The 25,204-nt window shown below is 36.7% G+C and overlaps 3 protein-coding genes across 4 annotated transcripts; 2 read left to right on the top strand and 1 right to left on the bottom strand.

Annotated features, from left to right (window-relative positions):
* Positions 1-9: 9 nt before the first annotated feature.
* On the top strand, positions 10-2,285 carry LOC122402446 (kinetochore protein NDC80 homolog). Its single transcript, XM_043405231.1, has 2 exons — positions 10-371; positions 468-2,285. The coding sequence occupies exons 1-2, from the start codon at positions 152-154 to the stop codon at positions 2,195-2,197; spliced, it is 1,950 nt and encodes a 649-aa protein (XP_043261166.1). The 5' UTR covers positions 10-151; the 3' UTR covers positions 2,198-2,285.
* A 277-nt stretch (positions 2,286-2,562) lies between these two features.
* LOC122402432 (vacuolar protein sorting-associated protein 52 homolog) lies at positions 2,563-6,076 on the top strand. 2 transcript variants are annotated; one of them, XM_043405206.1, is made up of 9 exons: positions 2,563-2,944; positions 3,226-3,401; positions 3,471-3,855; positions 3,933-4,115; positions 4,508-4,633; positions 4,699-4,883; positions 4,959-5,043; positions 5,118-5,321; positions 5,381-6,076. In XM_043405206.1, the coding sequence occupies exons 1-9, from the start codon at positions 2,711-2,713 to the stop codon at positions 5,828-5,830; spliced, it is 2,028 nt and encodes a 675-aa protein (XP_043261141.1). In that variant the 5' UTR covers positions 2,563-2,710; the 3' UTR covers positions 5,831-6,076. The 2 variants fall into 2 exon arrangements, with proteins under 2 accessions (XP_043261141.1, XP_043261142.1); XM_043405207.1 differs by having other exon boundaries at positions 2,853-2,944; positions 3,260-3,401.
* A 1,095-nt stretch (positions 6,077-7,171) lies between these two features.
* Positions 7,172-23,714, bottom strand: LOC122402456. Its single transcript, XM_043405246.1, has 8 exons — positions 23,592-23,714; positions 12,814-14,450; positions 11,910-12,466; positions 10,104-10,219; positions 9,669-9,806; positions 8,264-8,465; positions 7,754-7,978; positions 7,172-7,392 (listed from the first exon to the last, which is right to left on the bottom strand). The coding sequence occupies exons 1-8, from the start codon at positions 23,712-23,714 to the stop codon at positions 7,304-7,306; spliced, it is 3,087 nt and encodes a 1,028-aa protein (XP_043261181.1). The 3' UTR covers positions 7,172-7,303.
* Positions 23,715-25,204: the final 1,490 nt, after the last annotated feature.

Genomic DNA, 25,204 nt, shown 5'->3' with positions numbered 1-25,204 from the left:
TACACAGAGTTCGCTACCGTGCAACGATTAAATTTAAAACGTTTAGTTTAAAACAGTTGCAAGACTTTGAAATTGTACAATCTTATGTGTTTAATGAAACTTAATATTGCACGGTTATCGAACGAAAAGGACAGTTTCTGTTTTTATAATAATGCGGAGCAGCTCTGTAGATCGTAGATCATCCACGAATCCCGTAAGAATATCTGTGATTGAGAGGGAACATAGAAGTTCGATACGGGGTGATTCGAGAAGGACTCAAAATATTAAACAAAAGAATTCTGTTTCTTCGATCGAAAATTCTCATATACCCAGACCTCGAGCCCAATCATGCGACAGATTGAGTAACAGAGGAACAAATTTGAAGGAAATAGGTAAAGTGTCGTTGCTTTGTCTAATTTCGTTAAAAAAAAGTTATATACGATGACTAACAATAATGGCAAATCTATTCTTTATTGTTACTTTTATAGGGAAAACCTTAATTCGTCATGGATCAACGACTCCAAAGACACCTGCTAAAACTGCTTCCAAACAGTCTGTGTTCCTTTCTGTTGGAAATTCTAACAGAATTCATTCTGCACTTCCAACTGGACGTAGGTCTTTATCCTCAGATCGTGCTAGTAGTGGCTTAAAGAGTACCAAGAAAGACACAAGACCTCTATCAGACAAGGTGTATCAAGCTCACATGCTTCAAAAAATCGATACATACTTTAATGATAATGGACTTACTTCAATGCTTAATAATAATGGTAGCATAAAACCTGTTACTTTGAAAATATTTGTAGAAGTTTCTGCTTATTTGATAAAAATGCTGAATATTAAACAGACACTTACAATATCTAATTATGTGGAAGAATTGCCAAAAATTGCAAAAAAACTTCATTATCCTGGTGTTATTGCTAAATCTTGGTTAAAAACTGCTAATGCCATGCACTCATTGCCAAATGTTTTAGGCTGGATTTGCTGGTTAGTAGAAATTTGTGAAGTAAGGGAAATAGCTCTACAGAAATATAATTTAGAGAATTTGCCCTTTGTGGGTAGTGAAAAGCAAGCAAATTTTCATAAACATGCTCTGTTTTCAATGTTTGATTTGTATAATGCTTGGAATGATGCAAAACTTGAGGAAGAAGAAGCATTGGTTGACAAATATTTGCAAGGAATTGAGCAACAAGGTATCAGTGAAGAGGATTTCTCTAATGCACGTTTCGAATTGGAAAAGGAAACTGAAAAACTGCAGGCAGTCGAAGAAAATGCAAATAAAATTGATGCAGAAGTAAACTATTTACGAGAAGTGTTGTCATCTTTACAAAGTGATGAAGAGAAGCAATTAAGTGACATAAATGCAAGAGAAGAGTATATAGCAACAGTTACTTTTGAAGCAGATCAATTAGAAACAGAGTGCAATTCATTGTGCGAACAAATTCGTTTACAAAATGAACATCATGACGAATTACTTTCAGCCATTAAACAGCAATCAATGTCTAAAGCAGAAAAAGATAAAATATTAGAGAAATGTACGGAACTGCAAAATTATACACATCAATTTGATAAACATTTGGAAGATATACAAAAAGAACTTTACACAATGGACATAAAATTAGCATCTATTAATAACAATCTAACTAAAGAGGTTTTAACATACAATAAAGCAATTATTATGCACATTAACAGTGATATGGGTGTAAATATAGAAGAATTGAAAATGCCAGAAAAAGGTATACTACATCCCCAAATTATGGATATATTAAATGCTAAAGCTGATTTAATGAACAATCTAAAAGAATCAATAAAAAGAGAAATTGTTGAGAAAGAGTGTTCAGTGCGATTATATTCCAATGAATTAGAAAATCTTCAGGAGAGAATGAAAATTTTAGAAGATGAAAGTAGTGATCTAGCTAATGATATTAAAGAAAAACAAAATTTTATAAATAAAATTAAAACTGATGCTAAAAATGAAACAACAAAATTAAAGGAACAAATAAAAGCTCTGCAGGAGACCATTAAAGAAATTCAAGATTCAATGCCAGATAGACAGAGGGTTACAGCAGAATTGGAAGAGGCAATTGACAAACTAGATGCAGTTCGTAAAAGAATGATGTATCTAAAAGAATCTACTAACTTTATTTTCGATAAATTTTACGAAACCGTAGGTGAGCACAGAAATGAAGTTTGCAATATACTAAAGAAACTTGATAAATAATATAAATGTATTTAATGAAACACTTGATGTAATATAACTTAATTCTATGTACAAATATGTAATATTACGATTAATTAAAGAACGAAATATTGTATCTGTACAGTTTATAATGTTGTAGTAATTATCTTAAAAAATAAATTTTGTAACTACTGTTTTTCGTTTCTGTTTATCTCAACCATCTCAACCGATGGCTGTACCATTACCAAATAGCTGTTTTGGTGGGCACCACAGAGGTCGATAAATGAGCGCCATCTCGCGTTGATCACGTTTTAAGACCCCCTTGATCATATTGTGACTATTAAAAAAGTAGACACGGAAGTTCCGCGGGGGAAGCCCAGTCTATCACTGACATGCCTGTCAGTCAGTAGGGTGAAGGGGTAGCCGGTGATTGTGACAGATGGTGGCCATAATTTTACCTTAAAATTAGTGCGAATTATCGTATACAATTGTACAGATAGTTAATATAAATTTATAGAATCGTATTTTTTTGAGATATAAACCAAACTCAGTAAGATGTCAGGCGAAACTAATATTTTCGATGATAACGAAATGCAGTTGCCTCAAGATCTTGGAGACGATGTTGTCCAAGAAGTTCTGAAGACTGGTACAGATTTGCGTCAGTATTCCAGGCAAATCGAGAAAGAACTAAAGGAAGTAGAAAATAAGTCTATTCAAGATTACATCAAAGAAAGCGAAAATATAGCGAGTCTTCATAATCAAATTGCTGCGTGTGACAACATATTGGAGGTTAGAATTCATATTCTATCGACCTGTATACCTTAATTTCATTAACAGTGTAAATATTAGTAACAAGATAGAATTTTGTACCTATTTATGTATGCGTATTGTAAGTTTTGTATCGAATTAAAAGGAAGTATCATGAACGAGGAGAATGTTGATAACATCTAGTAGTTTTTGCTTATTTGTAGGTTTTATATTCTAAAAAATATAGAATAATGCTGTTTTTTAAAGAGATTTGAATGTTCCTTTATTCTTAAAAGATAATTTAAAAATATATTCCTTTGCAGAAAATGGAGTTAATGTTGATGAACTTTCAATTAGATTTAGGGAGTATAAGCTCAGAAATACTTTATCTCCAGCGTAAGTCGGTAGCAATGAGCCAACAGCTGTCTAATAGACAAATAATTAGAGGTCCTCTTAGCCAATTTATTGAAGATATGACGGTGTCTGAAGCTTTGATCGCGTAAGAATTAGTTTAAAAAAAGTACTATCATATTTTGGCTAAAATTGATGAAACATCTAATGTTTCCAGGGGAATTATGGATTGTCCTGTAACAGAAAAAGAATTCTTGACACAGCTACAAACGCTAAATCACAAAATAAATTTCGTAAAAGAACAGACTTTCAAAGAAGCAAAATCGTGTTTAGACGTGAAAGATATATTAGAAAAGTTGAAAGTGAAAGCAATGGCGAAAATCAGGACATATCTTTTAGAACAGATTTATAAGTTCAGAAAGCCAATGACGAATTACCAAGTGCCTCAGAATAATATGTTGAAATACAAATTTTTCTTCGAATTCATTTTAGCGAACGAACGTAATGTCGCGGAAGAAATATGCGGAGAATATGTTAGCACAATGAGTAAAATATATTATTCTTATTTTAAATCGTATTCATCAAGACTAATGAAATTGCAGGTAATAAGATTAACAAAATCGTAAGTGTAGAATACAAATGAACTTTAGGTTTATTCGAATTTCGTTAAATTCTATAGTTTGAGGAAGGTGCTACCAAAGATGATCTGATGGGAGTGGAAGACAATATAGGGAGAGGTATTTTCCATAAAACTACGTTAAAAAACAGGGGCACTGTATTTTCTATTGGCAATAGAGGTGATATTTTAGCCTCTCAGCTGGAAGCGCCTATTATTGTACCTCATACTGCATCTAAAACAAAAGTAGGCAGACCAATTATTACAAAAATAAAACAGTATAGTAATGATTCTTAAGATGGATTTGGCATGTTCATCTTTCGTACAGCGGAGGCAAATTTCGACATTAACAGATATTTATACACAGCGACATTCTTAAGCCTCGAAGTCACCTTTATCTTTTGCTGTAGTCGACATCCGAGAAAAAGGACAGCGAGTTTTTTAAATGCCGTCTTTCACGTTTCACTTAAACTTACGAATCACGTCTGGGGTTCATTTTAAGAATCATTACTGTACAGTGTAAAATTGATAAGTTTTTGTGATTTTATTATAATTCTTTTACAGTATAAAAATTTAATCATATATTTTACTTTTATATTATTAGCATGGAAACTTAATCATGTATCTTGTTTCCATAGTATCATTATGAAGCCTTGTTCAGAAGCGAACAATATGCCCTTGTAGATAATGCTTGTCGAGAATATTTGTTTTTAACCGAATTTTTTAAAGTACGCGGCGTGCAAGCAATGGATATTTTTAATCAGGTAAATTACGTTTTTGCACGAAGATGAGTAAGAATGAATGCCATAAATATGTGTGTCATGTGCAGGTAATGGGAAAGACATTAAATTTGATGGTGAAAAACTTGCAATCTTTTGTGGACGATTGTTACGATACAATTGCTTTATTCCTTTGTTTACATTTGGTAATGCGTTATCAATTAACGTGTCATAAAAGAGCAGTACCGGCTTTAGATAAATATTGGGACAATATGACGTCGGTAATTTGGCCTAGGTATATATTAATAACGGTATTGTTAATAATTTCATTCGGCAATTCGGTGTATTATTTGACATTTGCATATTCCAGATTTGAATGTGTTTTTCAAATGAATATCCAAAGTATAAAGGACTGTGATCCGTTGAAACTCAATAAAGAAAGCGGTCCACATTACGTAAGTTCGGAATAACAAACTTGAGGAAAACGAGACAAAAATATTTGTTCGGAAACGAAGATATTTGTTTACAGATTACGCGAAGGTATGCTGAATTTAGCGCCGCGATGATTAGCGTGGTCGAAGGATTTCCTTGCGAAGGTGCAATACAGTTATTAGCAGAGTTACGGGAAGCTGTTCAGTGCTTTCTATTAAGAATGGCAACTATATTTCCTAACAGAATCGAGCAATTAGTTTTCCTCATTAATAATTACGATTTAGTTCTCGGTGTATTAATGGTGAGATATTAATTTGGAAAATAAAAATTAATTACTGGTTATAACGATACAAATGTTAGGAAAGAACGCGAGATAATTCGAAGGAAGCGGAGAGTTTCCGGGATCAATTAAACGCACGTTCTGCGGAATATGTCGAGGAAGTTTTAAATCCGTATTTTGGTGGTATAATACAGTTAGTCAAAGAATCAGAGGTGTTAATCGAAAAAGGGCAAACGGATGATTTAAAGAGGCAAGAGGGGAAAGCGTTAGCTCTCGTACAATCGTTCACGAATAATTGGAAACGGGCATTAGAAGAAATTAATCGCGAAGTGTTGAACTCGTTCCCTAGTCTGGTTCTCGGAACGGCGTTGGTGCAACGTGCAATGACACAACTGGTGCAATATTACCACAGATTTCACAATACCTTACCGCTAAATGCGCGAACACAATTGACAAATATTCATCATATAAAAGTGGAAATCAAGAAATACAATGCAAACAATATTCTGAATGTTGTTAGTCCAAAATAAATTGTAAATATTCAACTGCGGATAAAAATATGATTTCATTTGAAAACTTATATTTAAAAAATAGTTAAAGACAATTGTATTGAAAATACAGTCGTATAATACGTCCGTTTTTTCCGTACTAATTGTGTCGTTAAGATTTTTAACAGTAAAGGAAGTCTAATTAAAAGATATTGTCAATAACAATAACGAACAGTACTCCTTGTTTCCTGTTGCGTGATATTAATTTAAAAAAAAAAACTTATAATTCCAAACGATTTATTTTTTAGGAAAGCACTTTGAAAGTGCTTTGTTCATATTATTAGCGAAATACTATTATAAAAATAATAATTTACGAAAATTGTACTGTACATTTATTTATAAAATAATACACTCCAATAATATTAATCATGGTATTGCATTATCATTCTATACAAAAATGAATTTTTCGCATCCGCAGGGCTGAAAGCACACGAGCGAGTAATATACACTACGTTCTAAAAATTACAGTCGGGACGAAGAAATAATGGACTATGTGAAAATACAATTTATTAAAGAATTTAATTAATTGATACGGAAGTTTCAGTACTGAGAGCTTCCAGTTTTTGCCATATTTCTGTCATTCTTTATTAGGAATGTTAAGATTTTCATGTATTATATTTTTAAGATAAGTTTTGGAAGGTTCCTCAAGTCAATTCTTTCTTGGACCAGACTATACTACTTTTATGCGCACACCTTATAAAAAAGGTCCCATTATCTCTTTTTCATGTAATTTTTGCAACATCTATGGCAAATCTTGTTTGTTTATTAGTTGTTAAACCTGTGATAGTCGCAGATGTTTATTTTACAGAGTAATTTTTCAAAAACTGTGTTTTCAATGCGTAAGTATTTGATTTTTGATTTTTATAACGAATATATTAAAAACAAAAATTTAATTTGGATATTGTATTAAAAATTCGTATTTATAAAATACTTAGACATTATAAAGCAATAACTTATTACGTTTAACGATTCAATGATTTAGTACCATTCTTTCACGAGAAGGTACAGCGTGTTTTTAATCCCCGCTCCTGTCGCAGTCTGCTGACTCACAGATATTGGTCGAAAACGGCGACGAAGATCGGTGACAGCCAATCAGCGGTTTGCAGCAAGAGTGGGGATCTAAACACGCTGTGCCTTCTTCTCGTGGAAGGACGATATTTAATTTATACACACACGGAAATAGTGTTTCTTTTCAAGTATTTTAAAATTTGTGGCAGATATGTGCAAAACTCAAACTTAAAAGTTTCATCGTTTGCGATTATAATTTTAATTAAAAATAATTTAAAATCGTTGATTTTTCAGAAAATTAACGACGATCGTTGTAATTGTATTATATTTTGATTTGAATAGAGAATGTACCTGGCTTAACGAATTAAATATTTCGGTTGGTCTGCGACTGAAATGTTCGTTGGAACGACTAATTCTTCAAAACATGATCTAACAGTTGTTGCGCGTTTATAATACACCATCGATCGCGTGTAAAACCCCATTCGTTGCTGGTACATTATGTGTTACAACATGTGCTTCGTTCACTCGTACTCGACCTGCAACATAAAAGGTAACATTCTAACATTTTCACGCGACAGAACCGACTTCTAGAACAATGTTTCATAATAATAAATGTGCGTACAATTATAAATACGTATTAACGTAGATTCCAGTTTGTGTACAAGTATCAGTTACGGGGAAATAAAACTAACAGCAAAGCGAATTAAATTGTTTATATATTAATTGTTAAACCAGCAATTTTCAACCGTCGTATCGCGAGTTTCTATTCAAATATTGCAACCACAGTTATATTTTCTCTTTGGCATTAAATGTAAAGTATCTAGACGCATCTAGTTCCCTGTTTTATCGTCAGATGGCGGGATGAAAACAACCCTAGAGTATCCAAGTTTCACTTACCGCCATTTTTATGGATATGGACGGGCGACTGAGGACGAAGCGTGTCCTTTTGAAGATAATACCTCATCCCCGCTGTATAAAGGGTAGACGGAATAACGTGCCTAGAGATGATTGTTTTCGCAGCTTCAGGACCGTCTGCATCCGTCCAAATCGGTGTTCCATCTTTCGAGGTGGCTGTTTCGAAAGCGGAGTCCATTGGAGCGAAAATGGTAAACGTCTTTGGCCCTAAAATATATCATATTTGTACGCACATTTCTCAATGCAGTCATCTTCGTTAGTAACCTAATACACTATGTAGACAATGAATTTGACCATCACTTTACATCCATTTTTGCTAATCTACCAAAGAAATGTTTCAAACTAAAAAGTTAATCAGATTTTGGGCGCCATATTTCTTTTGATTTTAGAGGGTTATAACTGATGTTAGAACGAGTTTTCTTTTCGATTTAGTGTAAATAATAACTCGATACCTGTTCAATTGAATATAATAAAATATTCCTTTTCGGTTACCTGACAGAGTGTCCTGGAGGCCAGAGGTGTAGAGCATTTTTAAGAAGGTCGTGAATCTTTTTTCGCGATCAGCTTGTAAGGTTTGCACTAAATCGCCGACCGGAAGTGGGAACATGACCCTGTCCACCGCGTGGGCGATACCTTGAGGGATTTCGATATCTCGTTTGTTTGGTGCCACTTTTGCACCATTTATCGTTGTCACCTGCTTGGAAAGATGAAAAGGAATAAAGAAATAAACGCCCTTTATCTACCTCTCTATACAGGATATCCCATTTAAACGGTTTTCAAAAAGGAAGACGGTATAATAATTTATTCTTTATTCAAGCATATGGTCCTTTGGGATTTCTTTAATATTCTTCTGCACATTCTTTCTGTGTGTATAAAAATTTAAAAAGAATGCTAAACTCCAGAAATTAGTCTTTTAAATTAACAAACAATTTAGTAACTGTAGGATTATAGAAATAATATTGCAAACTAGTATTTATTATAAATTTCGTGGTTTGCTTGAAACTCGAAGTAGGTCGACTCCTGGTGAATCCTACGATCATCTTCGACGAAACGTTGATCGGTTTTAACATATAAGAAAGATTAATGATCTTTTCTTTAAGAATGTTCGATGTCATGCATTATTTACGAGTGAACGGAATGTTTCTATCGCATTCCATAATAGGAGGTCAGAAAATTGGATCAAGGAAAAGCATTTGATCGATAAAGATGATCGATATATAGCTTTAGCTAAGTGTCATTGGCACTGACGCGTATGTCGATTAATTAATTAATCCATAAATAAAATTCAATAAAATTCCAACTCTATACAGGGTGTTCGGCCACCCACGGGAAAAATTTTAATGGAGGATTCCAGAGGCCAAAATAAGACGAAAATCAAGAATATCAATTTGTTGATGGAGGCTTCGTTAAAAAGTTATTAACGTTTAAAGTTTCGCCCGTACTGAATTTTTTTCTCGAAAATGCGCAAGATTTCGGGGGTATGTCTGTTCATCAAAAAGGATTGTAATTGACCCCCGCAACCGAAAATAATTTTTTTAGAATGATTCGAAAAATTTTTTTTTCGCCGAAAAATTTCAACACCTACCCGATTTTTTTTCTCGAAAGTGGATAGGATTTCGGAGGTATGCGTGTTCACCAAAAATGATTGTAATTGACCCCCGCAACCGACAATAATTTTTCCAGAACGATTTAAAATTTTTGAATTTCATTGTTAATAACTTTTTAACGAAGCCTCCATCAACAAATTGGTATTCTTGATTTTCGTCTTATTTTGGCCTCTAGAATCCTCCATTAAAATTTTTCCCAGGTGTGGCCGAACATTAAATATTGCATATCTATTTAGGGGAAGTTTTTCTGCCATTTTTAAGAATCGTGAAATCGTGAAATAAGATTATACCTTCACGTCGTTCCACTCATGGTCGTGCATCGCATATTCGTTCACTCGCAGTTGCGTTCCAGCCAAGCTGACACCGGTCATTTCGTCTTGCAAAGAATCGATTCTGAACGCTCCCGGTATCACGTGATGCAATAGGAGCTGTTTCCATAAAATATATCATTTTATTAACGACTTACAATTATATGTTTACAGATTCATTTGGACAAAAGAACCATGCCCGAGTATTTTAGCACCGAGGACGAAGAGTCTCCTTTCTGGAAAATTTCTATTAGGTATGCATATATACATATAATTAGAAAATAAAATAAAACTAGGACACTTGATACTCCAGCTTTTAAATTAGAAGAGACGAACAGATTATTCGATATTAATTATTCAGATAAAAATGCAGCAAGAATCCTTAAGGGTAGTAATGATTAAGAAAGTATGGCATACCCCGCTGAGGAGTCTCGGATTTTCTTGAAACTTCTGCTCCGCTTTTTCAGGACCTCCGAGTTGCACTAACAGTGTCCTAAAAGCTTTGTCTGTCGGGACGAATAATGTGTACGGACCTGTAATATACAATATCATTATAACTTCTGTCGACTGTCTCTTATAAAACAGTTTGCGATGGCTCGATAAAAAATCCAATAAGGATTTATTCTTCTCTAAACACAAGCTTTAGTAAACTTATTGCTAGACTGCGGATGTTTATGCATTTATGGGAAATTCTAATTTTCAGAAAAGTACAGAATTCACTTGATATACAGAACTATAAGAAAAGAGGGGGGCAATATTTATTCCAACGAATTTTGAGTTTAACTCAAATTGTTTTGCGTGCTTCTGCGTGTTGCTATATCTGGTGTTTCAGTTATTAATGGAATTAATAACATTATAATATTATATTCTTTTTGTAGATGCCTTTAATCAGAGAAATTATTTCTAACGCCATCTTGGTGCAATACTAATTGTGAGACAAATAGAAGGATAAAAAGTCTATTACTGTCGCTGGAACGAATGCATCTTTCTCAATCGCTATAGTAATTACCATCCGGTCATTCATAGTGAATCGTGAAATGACATCGTCACGCTTCTTCAACTTTTAATCGAAGGAAGATTCTTGTGCTTGATTAACCTACCAGTAATTAGAATTATCTATCAGCATAGTCATTTTGTTTAAATCGATGATTCCCAAACTTGTTAAAATATATAGATAAGAAAAAAGGTAGAGAATATACAAGGTGTTCGGCTACCTCTGGGAAAAATTTGAGTGGGAGATTTTAAAGAGTTTAAAGTTCCATAACGACCGGAAAAATTTTTCGGCGAAATTAAAAAATTTCAAATCATTCTAGAAAAATTATTTTTAGTTGCAGGGGTGAATTAATCAACAAATTGGTATTCTCGATTTTCGACTTATTTTGGCCTCTAGAATCTCTCGTTAAAATTTTTCCCAGGAGTGGCCGAACACCCTGTATATGGAAATTAGGGAACGATTATATTTGTAATTATCTGGAATTATTGGAAACCCTTCTGGTCTTTGTATGGGTTTTCACTTTGTTGCTTAAAAAATACTTTTGTAGCTTTTACGACAGTTAAGGATCACTCAATATGAAATCGATCCGTAGTTTCTTAGCATTGTTCCCATCGTGATTGACTGTTCAATAGAATCCAATTAGTAATTAGCAGGTAATTGCAAAACCGATGACTGACTTATAAATTGTCCAGGATAGAACGTTATGTAGGGCAATTAACGCGACAGTTCGAGGTGTATCGATGATTGCAAATTGCAAATTTATAATTTTAAAGATTCTTACAACGACGAAACGGATATCATTGTTCTCGGCGAAGAAGCAACCGTGTCGAAATATTCGTTTATCCGTGAGAACATTTTTCCAATGAACGTTCCACGACTAAAACCGACCGGTGGGAATTAACGACCGGTCGCGTAAAGAATAAGACGCCGTCGTAACAGTAATTGCCATAAGTGCATCACGTATAGGGTGATCCTAACAACTGGGTCTTCATGTATACTCGCGTATCGAAGAAAAGTTTTTAATTTAATTTCCCTAAAAATTGTGCCCTAATTGCATCTCTTTTAAAAGCAAACATAAGGAATTATCTCTCTTGGCAGGAATTTTTATCAATCAACCAAAATAGAAACTACTTACTTTCGAATTAAAATAAACGTTAGAAAAATTGATCCGTGAAATTTGATGGCAAAATTGATGTTCTTGTGTTTTCAGAAAATGTGTGTCTACTCACCGGTTTCGTTCAACACGTTGTCGAGGCCCGATTGTCTCAAGTATTTGGTCATGGCGAACAGCCCCTCCCTCTTCAACAACGTCGACAGACTGTCGTGGACCTGACTTTTCCCGGAAGGCAATTCCGTCGGAGGGGAGAAGGTGGACTTTTCGAAGCCCTCGTGGTAAATGATATTTTCGTTATGTAAGGTGGTCGGTCTCGCGGTAGTAGAAATTGGCCTGAGCTCCGAGGGAGTTTCACTGGTCGGTCTGGAGGCGAAGTGAATGTAAGAATTGGTTGAATGATGCGGGAAAGTTGTCTGCACCGAGGACGGTGTCGTTGTAATGATTTCATTGACGGGGGCCATCGTTGGGATGAAGTGACTCCTGGTGGAGGTTGAATATTTCGCGGTGACTCGGTTGTCCTGGTTCACAGGGGTCAGACCGGGGGTGGTGTTCACGGTGCTCAGCGAATTGAACACGTGGCTAGCGACACTAGACGCTGACGACACGTATTTGTCCGTCGAGGAAACTGAATTTGGAGAGATCGTCACATGGGGGAAGTATTCCGTGGGTCTGCTGCGAAAAGACATTTCGTTTAACGCTTTAGACTATTTTGTATTTCATATTTTTGTTTCAAAAGTTTGGGTACAACTACATATTTTCATTTTACTGTACGTGCTTCTGTTAAAAGTAATTTGCTTTTTACAGCGGTGTTTCTCTTTGTTATCAAGTTTAATTTTACTTAACCACCAGGTTTAGGTCATAAGTAGCACCTTGCCAAATTTTGATATACATTTACAATGATCCAAAATCAAAATCCTTAATAGCTATAATACGCATACGAACATATTCAGGAGATTTTCCTTCATATTTTAGGACTACTTAGAACTAGAATCCCAAAAATCTAACGATAGAGTAATTACCTTTCGATGTACCTCGGCGAAAGAGAAGTGGACCTGGCGGTGGTTGGCCTAAAGGTCGTAGGACCAGTGTTCTGAGTCAATATCGATGAGCTCCTCGTGGATGGTAGGTCAGTATTGAAGCTAGTTCTCAGAGATTCGAGCGAGGACACAGTCGCCGGATTTGAGGAACTCGGTGGTAATTTCAGTTCCCCTTTTTTGATCTTCTCCACGATAGAGTCCACGTCACCTCCCTCTTTGTCCGCGTTCCCTTTGACCCCTTGGACTTTGTAGCTGCCGTCAGGTTGCTCCTCTAACACGACAAACGTAACCTTCTTCGCTGGGAGGCTCTGAATCGGCGCTTTGCCGATCTCCTCTAGTTTCCCGTCGCTCTTCTGCCTGATGACCTCGAAATCCGCCCCTGGCGGAAGCACACCCTTCGTTAGCTCCTCGAGGATTAGTTTCGGAGGCTTAATAGTGGTCGTCGGGGCGCTCAATGCTATGGTAGTCGAGAAATTCGAGGTACTCGTGGGAATAACGGAGGACGGGTCACTCGGCGCGTCTATGAATTGAATCTTCTTTCCGTTAGGAAGAACGATATCTCTGGTGCTAACGTTCCTGACATCGTCCTCGACGGATTGAGCCAAGGCCAGCTTCAGTTGTTTCAGCAACACATCCCGTTCCGAGCCCAAAGAGGCAGACCTGATCTTCGTACTCGCTGTTCTCTCCGTCGCTGGTTTCTCGGTCTGATAAATCACTTTGATCTGAGGCTTTTGCTTGCCCTGTTGCGCAAATCTGTTCTCCTGATCCTGAATCAAGCTCAGGAGATTCTCCGGGATATTTGGGCTGTCCGTTACTTTCTCCTGATAGTATTTAGGCGAAACAGTCGTCACAGGCCTGCTTGTCGTCGTCGTCGTCGTTGTTGTTGTCGTGGGCGCCGAGATCGGCGTTGTGGAGTATTTCTTCTGATGAGTGGCGATTGCTTTCAGGAAGAGCTGTGCTTCCGAGGGAGTGATCTTCCTCGCCGTGGGCAGCGACACCAGAACTGGGGAGGAAGTGGTGCTGACGGAGATGGTGCTCGGCGAGGCGACAGGCGTGGGCAACGAGGTCGTCGACGTGAGTTTCTGAAGCTGTTGGATCCTCAGCAGTTCTTGTTGCCGTTGCAGTTCCTGCTGCTCCAACAACAGTTGTTGCCTTTGTTTTTGCACTAATTCCAACTCGCGTTGCTTTTCCAGATACTCCTGCAACTGCACCTGGTGCTGGTCGCTGAACAGTGGCTGCGACAGGTCCTGTTGAAGATTCTGAAACTGGCCGTTGGCGCTTTGATACTGGCTGCTGAATTGTTGCTGTTTCTGTGGCTGAAGCTGGGTCTGAACGTTTCCCAGGTAATTCGTGTTGCTCAGCTGTTGCGCTATCTTCTGCTGCTGCTGTTGGATCAGCTGTTGCACCTGCTGCTGTTGCTGCAACAGATGTTGAATCTGTTGCTGTTTGGAGCGGTCCACTTTGTACTTTGCCAGGGACGGGTACGATCCGCCGGTTTGCTGTTTGCTGGCATCTTGCGGCGGTCGTCTGTAACGTTGTTGGTGTTGTTGAACGTCGCTGAGTATTTGAGCCTGTTGAGAAGCCGAGAGACGTGGTCGTGGGTCGTGAGATTGTCGACCCTGGATAGTTCAGAAAAAGGTTTTAATTAGTTGGAAAATGTGAGATGTTCAGCCTGTCCCGTTCTTTATAGCCGTAGTACAGCGGGGATTATAGATTGAGTTATTAATTTCAAGAAAATCTTGCGATCGAGTTAGTTCATAATCAACTCGGTACGAGAAAGAAAGAAAGAGAGTTCGATGCAATTAGTATCGTTGCAATTAACCGGCGCATTGTTCTCTTTCCCTTCCCCATCTCGAGTTTACCAAGACTGTGAGACAATCTCCTTGGATTCGAGAAAGTACGACTGTTCTCGGTTTTCATTCCACTGTGTACTCTTATAATATAATTCGTTTCAACAATCACGAACGGAAATCTTTTTAAGCGGGCAATCTTTTAACAACCATGAGGATTTTAACGACGACACCCGAGGGGACGTAACCCTCCAAACAGCGTAAGAGCGATTAGGTTATAGTTAAATCATTATGTTACAAGGTGGAAGCATTATCCATCGAATTCTTCAGCGGATAGTGATCGCAGACCAGTCCGCGGATTTCCCACAGCTGATGTGAGAAGCTGGCCGCTTATTCTGGGCGTGGCTTCCTATTTCTAACTTTCAACGATCCTCGATACGAGCAAAAAGTGCATATCTCGTGTCCAAACGGACTCTATGGATCGGTGATCGTACATTTCCTTCGTCTGGCGTCGAGGGAATGCCTTAAGCGGTTATGGCGGTTATGTGGACTCTTAAAACTCCGGTGAACGGTTTGCTACAAGTAGGATAGCAATAGATGGGGTTACGTTATAACGGTCGAGAAAGTTGTGGAAGAATAACAATGAAGAATCAGAGAATGTGTAGATAAATGTTTGCTCACAAAGATTTCTAGAAAATAATTACGTGTCTCTTTGGTCTTACTTTTCTCAAATATTATTCTCCACAACTGAAGGTGGCAAACTTCAATATTTCCTTTCTCTAAAAATTTGGAACACCTTTTTATTAAGATTTAAATTTGTATTCAAGTAAAACTCGATTCAACGATTACAAGAAAATGCCCAGAAAATAATCGAACAGGAAAATGGTTACTCGGGCGTTACGATTGAAAATTTGAAAGTTGTGCTTCCTAGAGAAATTATATCAGAAAGTGGTTTTCCTGGTTTTAACTGTTCCATATTTTCTTTTGTGATTACATTCTTGCAACAGTATATGTGCTACGGTATTATACTATACTCGTGGCATAATCGCGTATCGGCATATACGATCGAATTCATCGCGAAACACGCGGCGCTGCAAACAATTCCCGTTATATAACGGGTGCTCCTTCACTTTCACGCTCACCAGGCTCACGGACTTTCTGGCATTCGGCCGAATGGAGAAGATTTTTGCCACCTTTCGCTTTCTTTCACATTTCGCGGAAAATTTCTAACCGCCGCGGAACCGTCGCTTTTACGTTGTTCGATTGTTTTTTGTCCCGCCGGTATTACGACAATCATTTGTTTACTTTCGATCGTAAAATAATCGACTATGAAACGCACCGATTCTGGAAATATAGAACGTAAAATATACTACCGGTAAATTTCAAGTCAAGCACCGAATAATTGAACGTAAGACGCCAGGATGTTAGAAGGTTTACGAGATATAAATTGCAAAGTGGTAGTATATATTTATAACTAATATATAGTATATAATATTTATAAGTAATTGGTAAAAATCATCTGAAACAATTGAACACAGTATTTTTGTATAATAGAATGTCAGGTAAAGTATCAGGACCCAAGAATGAAAAGTAGGTTTAAAGATGGGGTATCTGATGATCTTGACCCTGATGTAGAGGTCAAAGTTAGGGTTAGTTAGACTTTAACGTAAACTTCTATTTTTGCTACCAGTTTGCTATCATTTTATTAAATTGATTTTAAATCGACCTCTAGTCAAGGCCAAGGTCACCGTCGAGTGCCCCATTTTAAATCCTACACCCTTTTTTTAGTAACAAAAATGTAAATTCATCGTTGCAATTTACTTACTGCGAATTAACTGTGTTTTTGTAGGAGACAATTGCCTTAAACACAGTGCAAAAGTGTGTCAGAATTATTAAACATAATTGGAGATCATAGGTGCTTAAAATCGTGCAGAGGTCGTCCAAAACACCGGATTTGAGTTCGATCGAAATCTGTGTAACGATATTTCTTGATAATTTTATATTTCAAGCACGAAATGGTTTAAGTATATTAGGCGGGAAAGGCACAGTTTTAGAGTGATAAGGCGATAAACCGAGTAGAAACCAAGTAGACGTATTTATATCGTGTATGTATTCGGGTTTTGCGATTGAAAAATAATCCATAACTGGAGAATCTAAGCGATAAACAAAATAGTAACAATAGTGTTGCAATATTGTTTACAATGGAAGAAATACTTGTAAAGTTGTAAATAACGCTACATTAATTTGAAATATTGTAAAATAACAAATTCACCGTTCGATTAACAAATATTTCTATTTCAGGCTATAATTTGAACAAACGCCGAGGACATTTCTGGATATGGAAAACAGGCAGTTAACGTGTTAATAGCAAAGGAGTTACGAGCTTTTTCCAGTCCGCTGGGTGAGCGACTATATATTTTTAATTTCGGAAGTTAAATTAATTTTGCAACTGGTAGTTGATTTTGATGTAACAATCGAGTAAAAAAAAAAAGTTCTTACTTCATACTCATCGCATGTCACGTATTAATTTCTCGTCAGTTAAGTAATTAAAGGGTGTATTGTTGGGCTGTCGGTATTAATTATTCCCAGTTATGACAACAATGTCGCCAAAGACGAGATAATTCTCGTTTCCGTGCGAATACTCGTCCCGGCGATCATTGTTCGTGATTGGCCTCTCCACGAAATTTATAATCCGTGAATTATGCACGAAATGTTTTTAACGACACCGGGAATAACGAGCCACTGTTAAAGCGCAGTGAAAGTCGGCAATATTTTATCGGTTCCTCTTCCCACGACTTTCGAAACTAGCTTCCTTATTAATTTTGAGCGTACGTTAAAAATCGCCGGCAATAATCAAATTGTCATTGTTCGCGATATCGTTTTGTGCATTTACAAATATTTCAAACGCTTCTCGGAGAAATTATTGCTAATTAAAAATTATTGGACGCGTCAAAAGTAAAAAGTTGCAGTCTACTTGATGATTTTAGAATTGCAAAGAGGATTTTTCGAGATTCAAACCGCGACGAGTCCGTTCGTTGGCTGAAATCAGTTAATCTGTAAGGTTTCTGGAGAAAGTGAGAGAACACGTAGGCATTCTTCACCTTCACCTATTGTCTCGAATATGTTCGCCTTGATCCCGCCTCGTGTCCTCGAAAAAGCTGGATCGAATCGGGACATTGACACTTGGCATCGAGCTATGCATTCAGGCTCCAATAAACAATGCCCCAAGTGTTAAATATCAATGAATACGACCGAGATAGAATTTCTACAAAGAATATCTACCGAAACACATTATTTCAGTGTTTCAAAATCAGTAAAAGTGTTCCACAAATATATTTCTAATAATCTTCGAACCGTATATTTTACATACTTTCCCCCGGGTTTATTATTTCTTATCACGAATGGTATTTACGACTCGAAACGTGTATTATTTAACACAAATTATGCACACGATAGGTGCATTTTAATTCACGATAGTAACAGCTTCTTCCCCCTCGTAAAAATCACTTTTACTTAATAATTAATTTCGCAAATTTACTTCTGAGTACGATTTCTACTTGACTGATTAAATTTATCTTAATTTTTAACGCTTTTGAAACTCCTCTATAATACAATGCCTCGAAGACTGCGTGCGTTTATAATAATTAGAATGATTTGCAGTCTGCGGTAGAGTCATTTGCGACACGCTCTGAATAATTTCTCATAGCAAATAAAAAAAACACATGCAGTTTATAAATAGCGAGCAACGTTCGCGTCGATAAATAATTAATAGGAAAACTTCTTTGACGTCGAATTTCGATCCTTTGACAGAGTTACTATTTGTGATTCGCTGACTTTGAAATACGTTTTTTTTTTTTTTGAAATTTTATCAATTATTAATAATACAGGTTGCAAAGTCACTTCAAATTCAACTTTCTGTAAATGTTTCTTTACTAGAAAGTATTAAAGTACCAATGTCCTAAATTTAATAATTCAAAGGTTATACCAGTTTAAAGTAAAATAATTTGGTAAACTTTAAATATTTTTCATATAAATATTTCATATTTTTTTTGTAGAGACCAAAAGAACTGTATAGTTCAGTCAAGATTGTAGAGTTCAATTTAAAAGAAAGAATAAAATTACAAGTATGATTTGATTTACAGAAAGTTGAGTTTGAAATGTAAAACCTGCATTGTTAATAATTAGAAAAGAATGAATGAAGTTTAGAAAGATGATATTTGACAAATATTGCTTTGTAATAGATAAATACATAGTATCTGGTTTTGTATACTTTTCAAACGAATAATTATGAATGCGTCAAACGATATGCCAATATTGTCTGAGCAAGCACACATTGTAAAGTAAAGAGACAACGTGGCTTGTGAGAGCACCGACGCGACTCATTCCGATCGAAGAAAGCATAATTATTGAAATTTATACATATATTCTGTCTCACCACTAACATACTCCACGTATTTATAAATTATTTATATCGAATTATCGAGATAGGTATACTCGCGATGCGATTTTCTTTTATTATGTAACGAAGATAGACGTTGATACTATCGATCAGATAAGTAATAATTACTCTGATGTAATAATAACAGAAAGATGATCGATATTGATGTCTCATGTCATTCTGAATACAGCAAATGCAGAAATAATTTTTTCTGCGATTGTGTCTGATACTGAAACATTTAAAAAAAAAATTTCTTTCTGCGTTTATCTGAGCTAGGATGTAAATTCTATTTATTAATATCGAAACTTAAATAAAATAGTGCGGATATGGAACAGTTAGTGGCGAGAAAGTTTGCCGGGACGAAAGTGTTTCCAAATATGTAGCCGTGAAAAAGATCGCGAAACAAAACTAGGTTTCTGTAGATGTAAAACGGCTGTCTGCGACGAGCAGGCCATCAAGATATGCAGATCATGTGTGCCAGACCAGTACATCTCCATTTAACTCTAAGCAACTAATTTCCATACCTCGTAACTCCTCTCATCTTTTGCTTTTGTTATTTTTCACTTGATCTAAATCCAAATTATATCGACAGCAGTCAAATTGTCTGATTCATTAGATCGATACATTCTTTGTTTTCTTATTAATTTCTTGGCGGAAATCTTTGAGAAAATTTAACTTGAGGCCGTGGAAAGTAGATTCAGCTTTTAAAATAATCTGAGGAACGTTTCGACCAAGTGTCCCAACACTTATGGCAGTGCACAGAGTTATTTATTGATTTATTGAAAACTTAGAACCTTACTCTTTTATTTTCTTTTCTGCAAACAATGCAAATTAATCTTTTCACGTAGACTGTTCTCAGTTTGGCCTTCGAATAAAGGACACAATATTACGTCGATAGAAAGTTTTCGTTTCTCACAAATATTCTTTTTTTAATCCTTTATTTGCACAGGAGAAAATTAACCAATTTACCAGCAATTTATTAACTCAATAATCATGGAAAAGCAATTAAATTTCAGGATAATAAGTTAACGAAGACGCCCAAAGGCGTCATCGTTGACCTCCGTCGAGGATCTCCGGTCAAGCGAGTCGTCTTTCTAGAATTCCTCGCGCTTCCGGTACTTTTTTTATCACCGTACTTTCACTAAACGCGACGATAAACTTTGCGAAAACACGTTGTTTATCGGCTCAGATCTCCGACACGAGGCATACTCCAGAAGGATTCCCGTTTTCGAACGGTTTCTCTCGCGTTAACAGGCTGCGGTGGCATCCGTGAAATTGAAAGTTCGAAGAGTAACCGGAAGCTACGCCGATAGGATGTCACTATTTAATACTTCCGTTTCCATGCACGACGCGCTCATCGAAGGCGTCCGTCTTTCCTTCATTCCGGGTGATCGAGAGTGAAAGGATCTTCGATCGACTCCGGTTTCTTTAATCGGTGCCGTCGGCCTTCTCTTCATCCTCAATTACCCGGCGATTATGCTTTGAACGCCTGTTATATGCATTATGGTCTCCCTTCCCGGTCAGGTGAAACGCGAGGAATTTTACGATATTTATTATTATAAAAAGAGATACGCGTCACGCGCTAATATTATTATTATTATTATTATTATTATTTATCGTAATCCTGGTAGAATATCGTTTTTTTATTTTAGTATTATGTGCTAGTGTGCCAGGCGAACGTTTTCTAATTTGGAGACATGGTCGATTCGTTCCCAGTCTTTTCTTTAAACGAGCAACGATTGTTGGTTGATTCAACGTAATTGTCAGGTGTCTTCTTTCCTTCCTCCGTGGGCTGTTAATCATAATGACACTATCCGCCATTTGCCAGGTGCACGGTGCAGCATGAACGCGAATGATAGCGTATATGAAAGTAGGACCAAGATGTTCACCCACTAACAGAGTGACTTCTGACCTCTCTTATGCCTCTGATTCCGACTGCTAGATTTCTCCCGCAGATGGGACAACCGCTTTATTTTTAGCTGTAGCGTCTCGTAAATTTTCCATCAATTCAACGATTTTTTTACGTTGGAACATTTCAAATTAAGTTACGAATATCCTGGCTACTATTTTAAGTCCTTGACAATAAATAATTTTTTAGAAGGGTGTAAAATGTGCCACTCCCCCCAATATCCGGCCTCAGATTGTTTATTATTAATCTGTGGATGTTTATGCATTTATGGGGAATTTTAATTCCCACAAAACTACAGAATTCACTTAATACAAGAAAATATAAGAAATAGTTAAAGTAAGATAGAAATTATTATATTTTGGAGATTGAAACAACCCTCTAGCTCCCATTAAAGATTAAGAATAACGATAAAAATCTTTTTAAACGTTTAGACGAATAGAGATCGTTCAAATTAATTTTCTAACCTAAACTCGTATATAAATATTAACTATGATCCAAAGTAACAACTCATATTCAACCATAATTATTGAATTAAATTCGTGTAGGTTGATGTTTATTATTCATAACATCATTAATAGAAACACTGTACGGCTGGTTAGCTCTGATTTCAATTATACGAAGTCAACGACCCAGTTGAACACTTGGTATTTGTTAATAAAACGAATGAATATTATTTTAAGTTACATGACTTTTAACATTATTTTTTTTTTATTTATCACACCACTAAATTTACAATCAATTCCATTGGAGAATTTTTAGTAAATATGTTGACTAGGTCAATGACATGAATAGTACACTGGTGAATACATAGCTTGAGATATTAAATAATAAGGGTGAAAGAAGTATTAAAAGTAAACTTATTTTTTTTTTTTAAGTAGTAGAATTCTGATTGTTGCAATAAATCTTACGGTGAAACGAAACCTTTTTTGGCACATTTAATTCTTCTTTAACCATCTGATTATTGAGCACATCTTGGTATTTTTTAGTGGAAGGTTGAAATGGGGCCCAGAGTCAACTAGTTTGACTTTGATTGTCTTAATAAATGTTAGGTAAAATAAAGACGTTCTACAAGCTATAATAGAAAAAGAAATCAATAATAGAAACGATAGTTTTAAAACGTTTAATTTTTTAATGGAAGGTTGAAATGGGACCCAGAGTAGATTAGTTAGATTCATAAATAGATTGTGGATGTTTGTGCATTTATATATTTATATGTAAGATACAGAATATTATACTTAAGGGTTGAAACAACCCTCTTCAAACTACCATTTTTTAATTTTATTAATAAAAAGACAAAGTGTAAAACCAAGGTAGCCAGGATATTTTTTGGTTGTTTTAGCGCGTAGTTTGTGGATTGTTTTCGTATGTATACTTCTGGTAGAACAGCCTCGATTCCAGAGCTTGGAAGTTGGAGAGCTCCGGCGTGTATCGTGAAAGTATAAAGATCGTACGGAAACGTGCGAGTGAAATCGAAATCGAAATCGAGGGGGATCAGAAACGATGCAGATGAATACTAGGCGAGGAAGTCGCGCGTTAACAGAGCGAGCACAATTAACTGTGGAGGCACAGAATTTTTTTGTCGGTTTACCACTTTACCAGTGAAACTTGCGCACGATTGTCGGGAAAGATAGCTATGCCCGCCATGCGAAAGGGTGTACGTAGTATACTATGGCCTGATTACGTCAGACGCGAGTGCCGGCCCGGAGTAATTTCATCAAATCTGCATACCTATTGCAAATACGTGCTACACGATATATACATTTTACCGGACTCGGAGAAATCTCGAAACAGATTTAATTGCACGTTGAAACGTGCTACCTGCGAATTTCATCCACGGTGTGATGCTTGATATTTAATTGTTTAACGCGATCTCTTCCAAAGAATTTTTACTTGGCGGAATTAAAACGCCTGGCTCGTTAATAGGCCGCGGATGTTCATGCATTTATGGGAAATTTTTATTCTCGAAAAGCTACAGAACGCATTCGATATACAGAACTATAAGAAATACTTAAAGTAAGATACTAAATAATTGTTATATTTAAGGGTCGAAACAACACTCTACGAAGTTCTTATTTTCTAATAAAAATTGTTACTTTACTTGAATGCAATTTTGCAGAACCGTAATTTCCTATAACAGAATAAATGAACATCGTTTCAATGTCTTTGGTAGAAACAAATACACCATAATTGTAGGTAGCTCTAGCGTTAATTCAAGGGGCGCCTCAAAGTTCTATTATTTCTTCCTATCATTATACCGGAAGATAGAGAGTTATATCGGACTACGATAATTTATTTTATATTTTAGTTCTCGTGGAATTTCACGATTTGCTTAATTAATCCAAATCTCCGACCGCGACTTGCAAATTTCTTTATTGTCGGGGGCACGAATAATTATGGCTGTCGTTTCTGGGGTAGAGGGGAGGGGGGGCTTGCAAATAATTCCGCGCTCTCGCCGTGCACAATAGTGAGAAAATACACAAAAGCACAGTGTTTCTCGTGCAATTCTCTTTCTGTTCCGCGTGGAATTACATTTTCTTTCCCTTGGCAATTATCCTGGTTAATCGACGTTACAAAATCGAAGACGATCGAAACGAACTGACTTGCTATCGGTAATTATTTTTACCTGTTGGAAGTGGGTTAAATCGGGCCCGGACAAGATCGCTGGATCGGCCTCGCCGGCCACCAGAGACTCCATCTTCAGGATCACCGCGATCCCCAGGAAACACAGCGCGCTCTTCCGTCTCATCGCGTCGGCGATCCCTTTCCTCGATTCTCGATCGATCTCACTAAAATATACTCTGTTCTTCGTAAAACTTCACCCCGGGAACATCGAATCCCACTTCTTGTCTTCCTTGCGATCAAAAACTCGGATGGAACGAACAGTAACACTTGTTCCTCGGTTCTACCGAGGTGGGGTTCCGAATTCTCGACGTATCTCGTACCGTATCCACCCGAAAACGGAATTCGAATATTCCTCGAACGATTTCTTATTACCAGAGGGGGTATCTATGATTATTTCCGGCGATAGTTGCCCCGTATTCGGAGGTCGCGGTTGAACAATGGCGATGAGGCATCAGACTCTGGTTAGCTGACTAGTTCGCACGTTGGCGAGGACGGGTTCGGAACTGTTAGAGATCGGAAAACGTCTGAGAGTTTTACTTGTACAGCAGGGGAAGAGTTCCCGACGCAAAGACCAGGTGGGAGACGAACAGAACGGTGAACGTCGCTGAAGAATGAACCCACTTCTGTCTTCTCTTACCGCTTCTCGTGCTGGCGTAGTGGGACAAATTCACCGAGTGTGCAAAAATCACAAAACTCTCGATAGAAACGAAATCAACGGATCGTTTTTTGTTTGAATCAAAGTTAACGCGCCGCTGAAGAGGGGAAAAATAATTTTTGAATTCTTCTTTTTAAATTCGGATTACTCGATGACATTCACAAATTTATTTACATTAATTGTGTGATTTATATAAAATGATATGAAACTTCGGGAAAGGACTCTTCTATTTTTCTTTTAAAATTTCCTGATTCGCGTGTGGGAATCTTTTTCGAATGGCTTAGGGCTATGAAAACGAGCCGAGTATTCGTCCTTTCTCCTCGTTGAAAACGAGTTCCAATTCAATTCGATCTTCGAACGAAGATTTGGAAGAGAAAGGACTCTTTTAAAATCTTGATGGGTGGTTTCGGAAATGATAAAACGGTTTTATACTGGAAAAAATGCAACATTATTAATTGGCTTGGTAAAAGATATGAAAACAATGGAAACAATCAGTTCCAAGTAAATTAAATTGCAACACGAGTAATATTTACTTCCACAGTTTTTTCTTCAATTCCATTGAAAGTACATGGTACTGAATATTTTTACTTTTCTTTTTTTCTTTCCATAATAATTTATGCGTTCAGGGTGACTCAGAGGAATCGAACGGTTAGCGTGAATGAAAGTCCCGCAAAAAATACGTGCAGTAAACGAAGGTCGCTCTAATTCGATCTATCACGTGGGAAGGAGTTGAACTGCTGTAGGAAGATGTTTGTTAAACAATTTTTATTCCAACTATCTGACCCTAAAACGTCACCGTGCAAGACTATCCGTGTGACGCAAGAGGCGAGTATGAAGCGAAAGTTTTGATCTCCGCCTGCGGAGAGCCTCCCATTCCATCTGCAATCTTTCAATTACCTTTTTTGCCGAGGCTTACGCAAAGTGCGATCATGCTCCGATAACCTGTCGTTCGTGTTTTT

The sequence above is a fragment of the Colletes gigas genome, unplaced genomic scaffold (assembly GCF_013123115.1).
Source record: "Colletes gigas isolate AHSC1104 unplaced genomic scaffold, ASM1312311v1 Colletes_gigas_Sc00036, whole genome shotgun sequence".
NCBI classification, from domain to species: domain Eukaryota; kingdom Metazoa; phylum Arthropoda; class Insecta; order Hymenoptera; family Colletidae; genus Colletes; species Colletes gigas.
The sequence above is the reverse complement of the archived record's forward strand: the minus strand, read 5'-3'. Positions and strand labels throughout refer to the sequence as shown.

Bases quoted from the DNA above. Each gene is read 5' to 3' on its own strand.
- LOC122402446 (XM_043405231.1), top strand. From the start codon at position 152: ATGCGGAGCAGCTCTGTAGATCGTAGATCATCCACGAATCCCGTAAGA. The intron at 372-467 runs GTAAAGTGTCGT...TTACTTTTATAG, and splicing joins AACAAATTTGAAGGAAATAG to GGAAAACCTTAATTCGTCAT.
- LOC122402432 (XM_043405206.1), top strand. From the start codon at position 2,711: ATGTCAGGCGAAACTAATATTTTCGATGATAACGAAATGCAGTTGCCT. The intron at 3,856-3,932 runs GTAATAAGATTA...TAAATTCTATAG, and splicing joins CAAGACTAATGAAATTGCAG to TTTGAGGAAGGTGCTACCAA. The intron at 5,044-5,117 runs GTAAGTTCGGAA...ATTTGTTTACAG, and splicing joins AAGAAAGCGGTCCACATTAC to ATTACGCGAAGGTATGCTGA.
- LOC122402456 (XM_043405246.1), bottom strand. From the start codon at position 23,714: ATGAGACGGAAGAGCGCGCTGTGTTTCCTGGGGATCGCGGTGATCCTG. The intron at 7,979-8,263 runs GTAACCGAAAAG...GATATATTTTAG, and splicing joins CCTCCAGGACACTCTGTCAG to GGCCAAAGACGTTTACCATT. The intron at 7,393-7,753 runs GTAAGTGAAACT...TTTATGTTGCAG, and splicing joins CCATATCCATAAAAATGGCG to GTCGAGTACGAGTGAACGAA.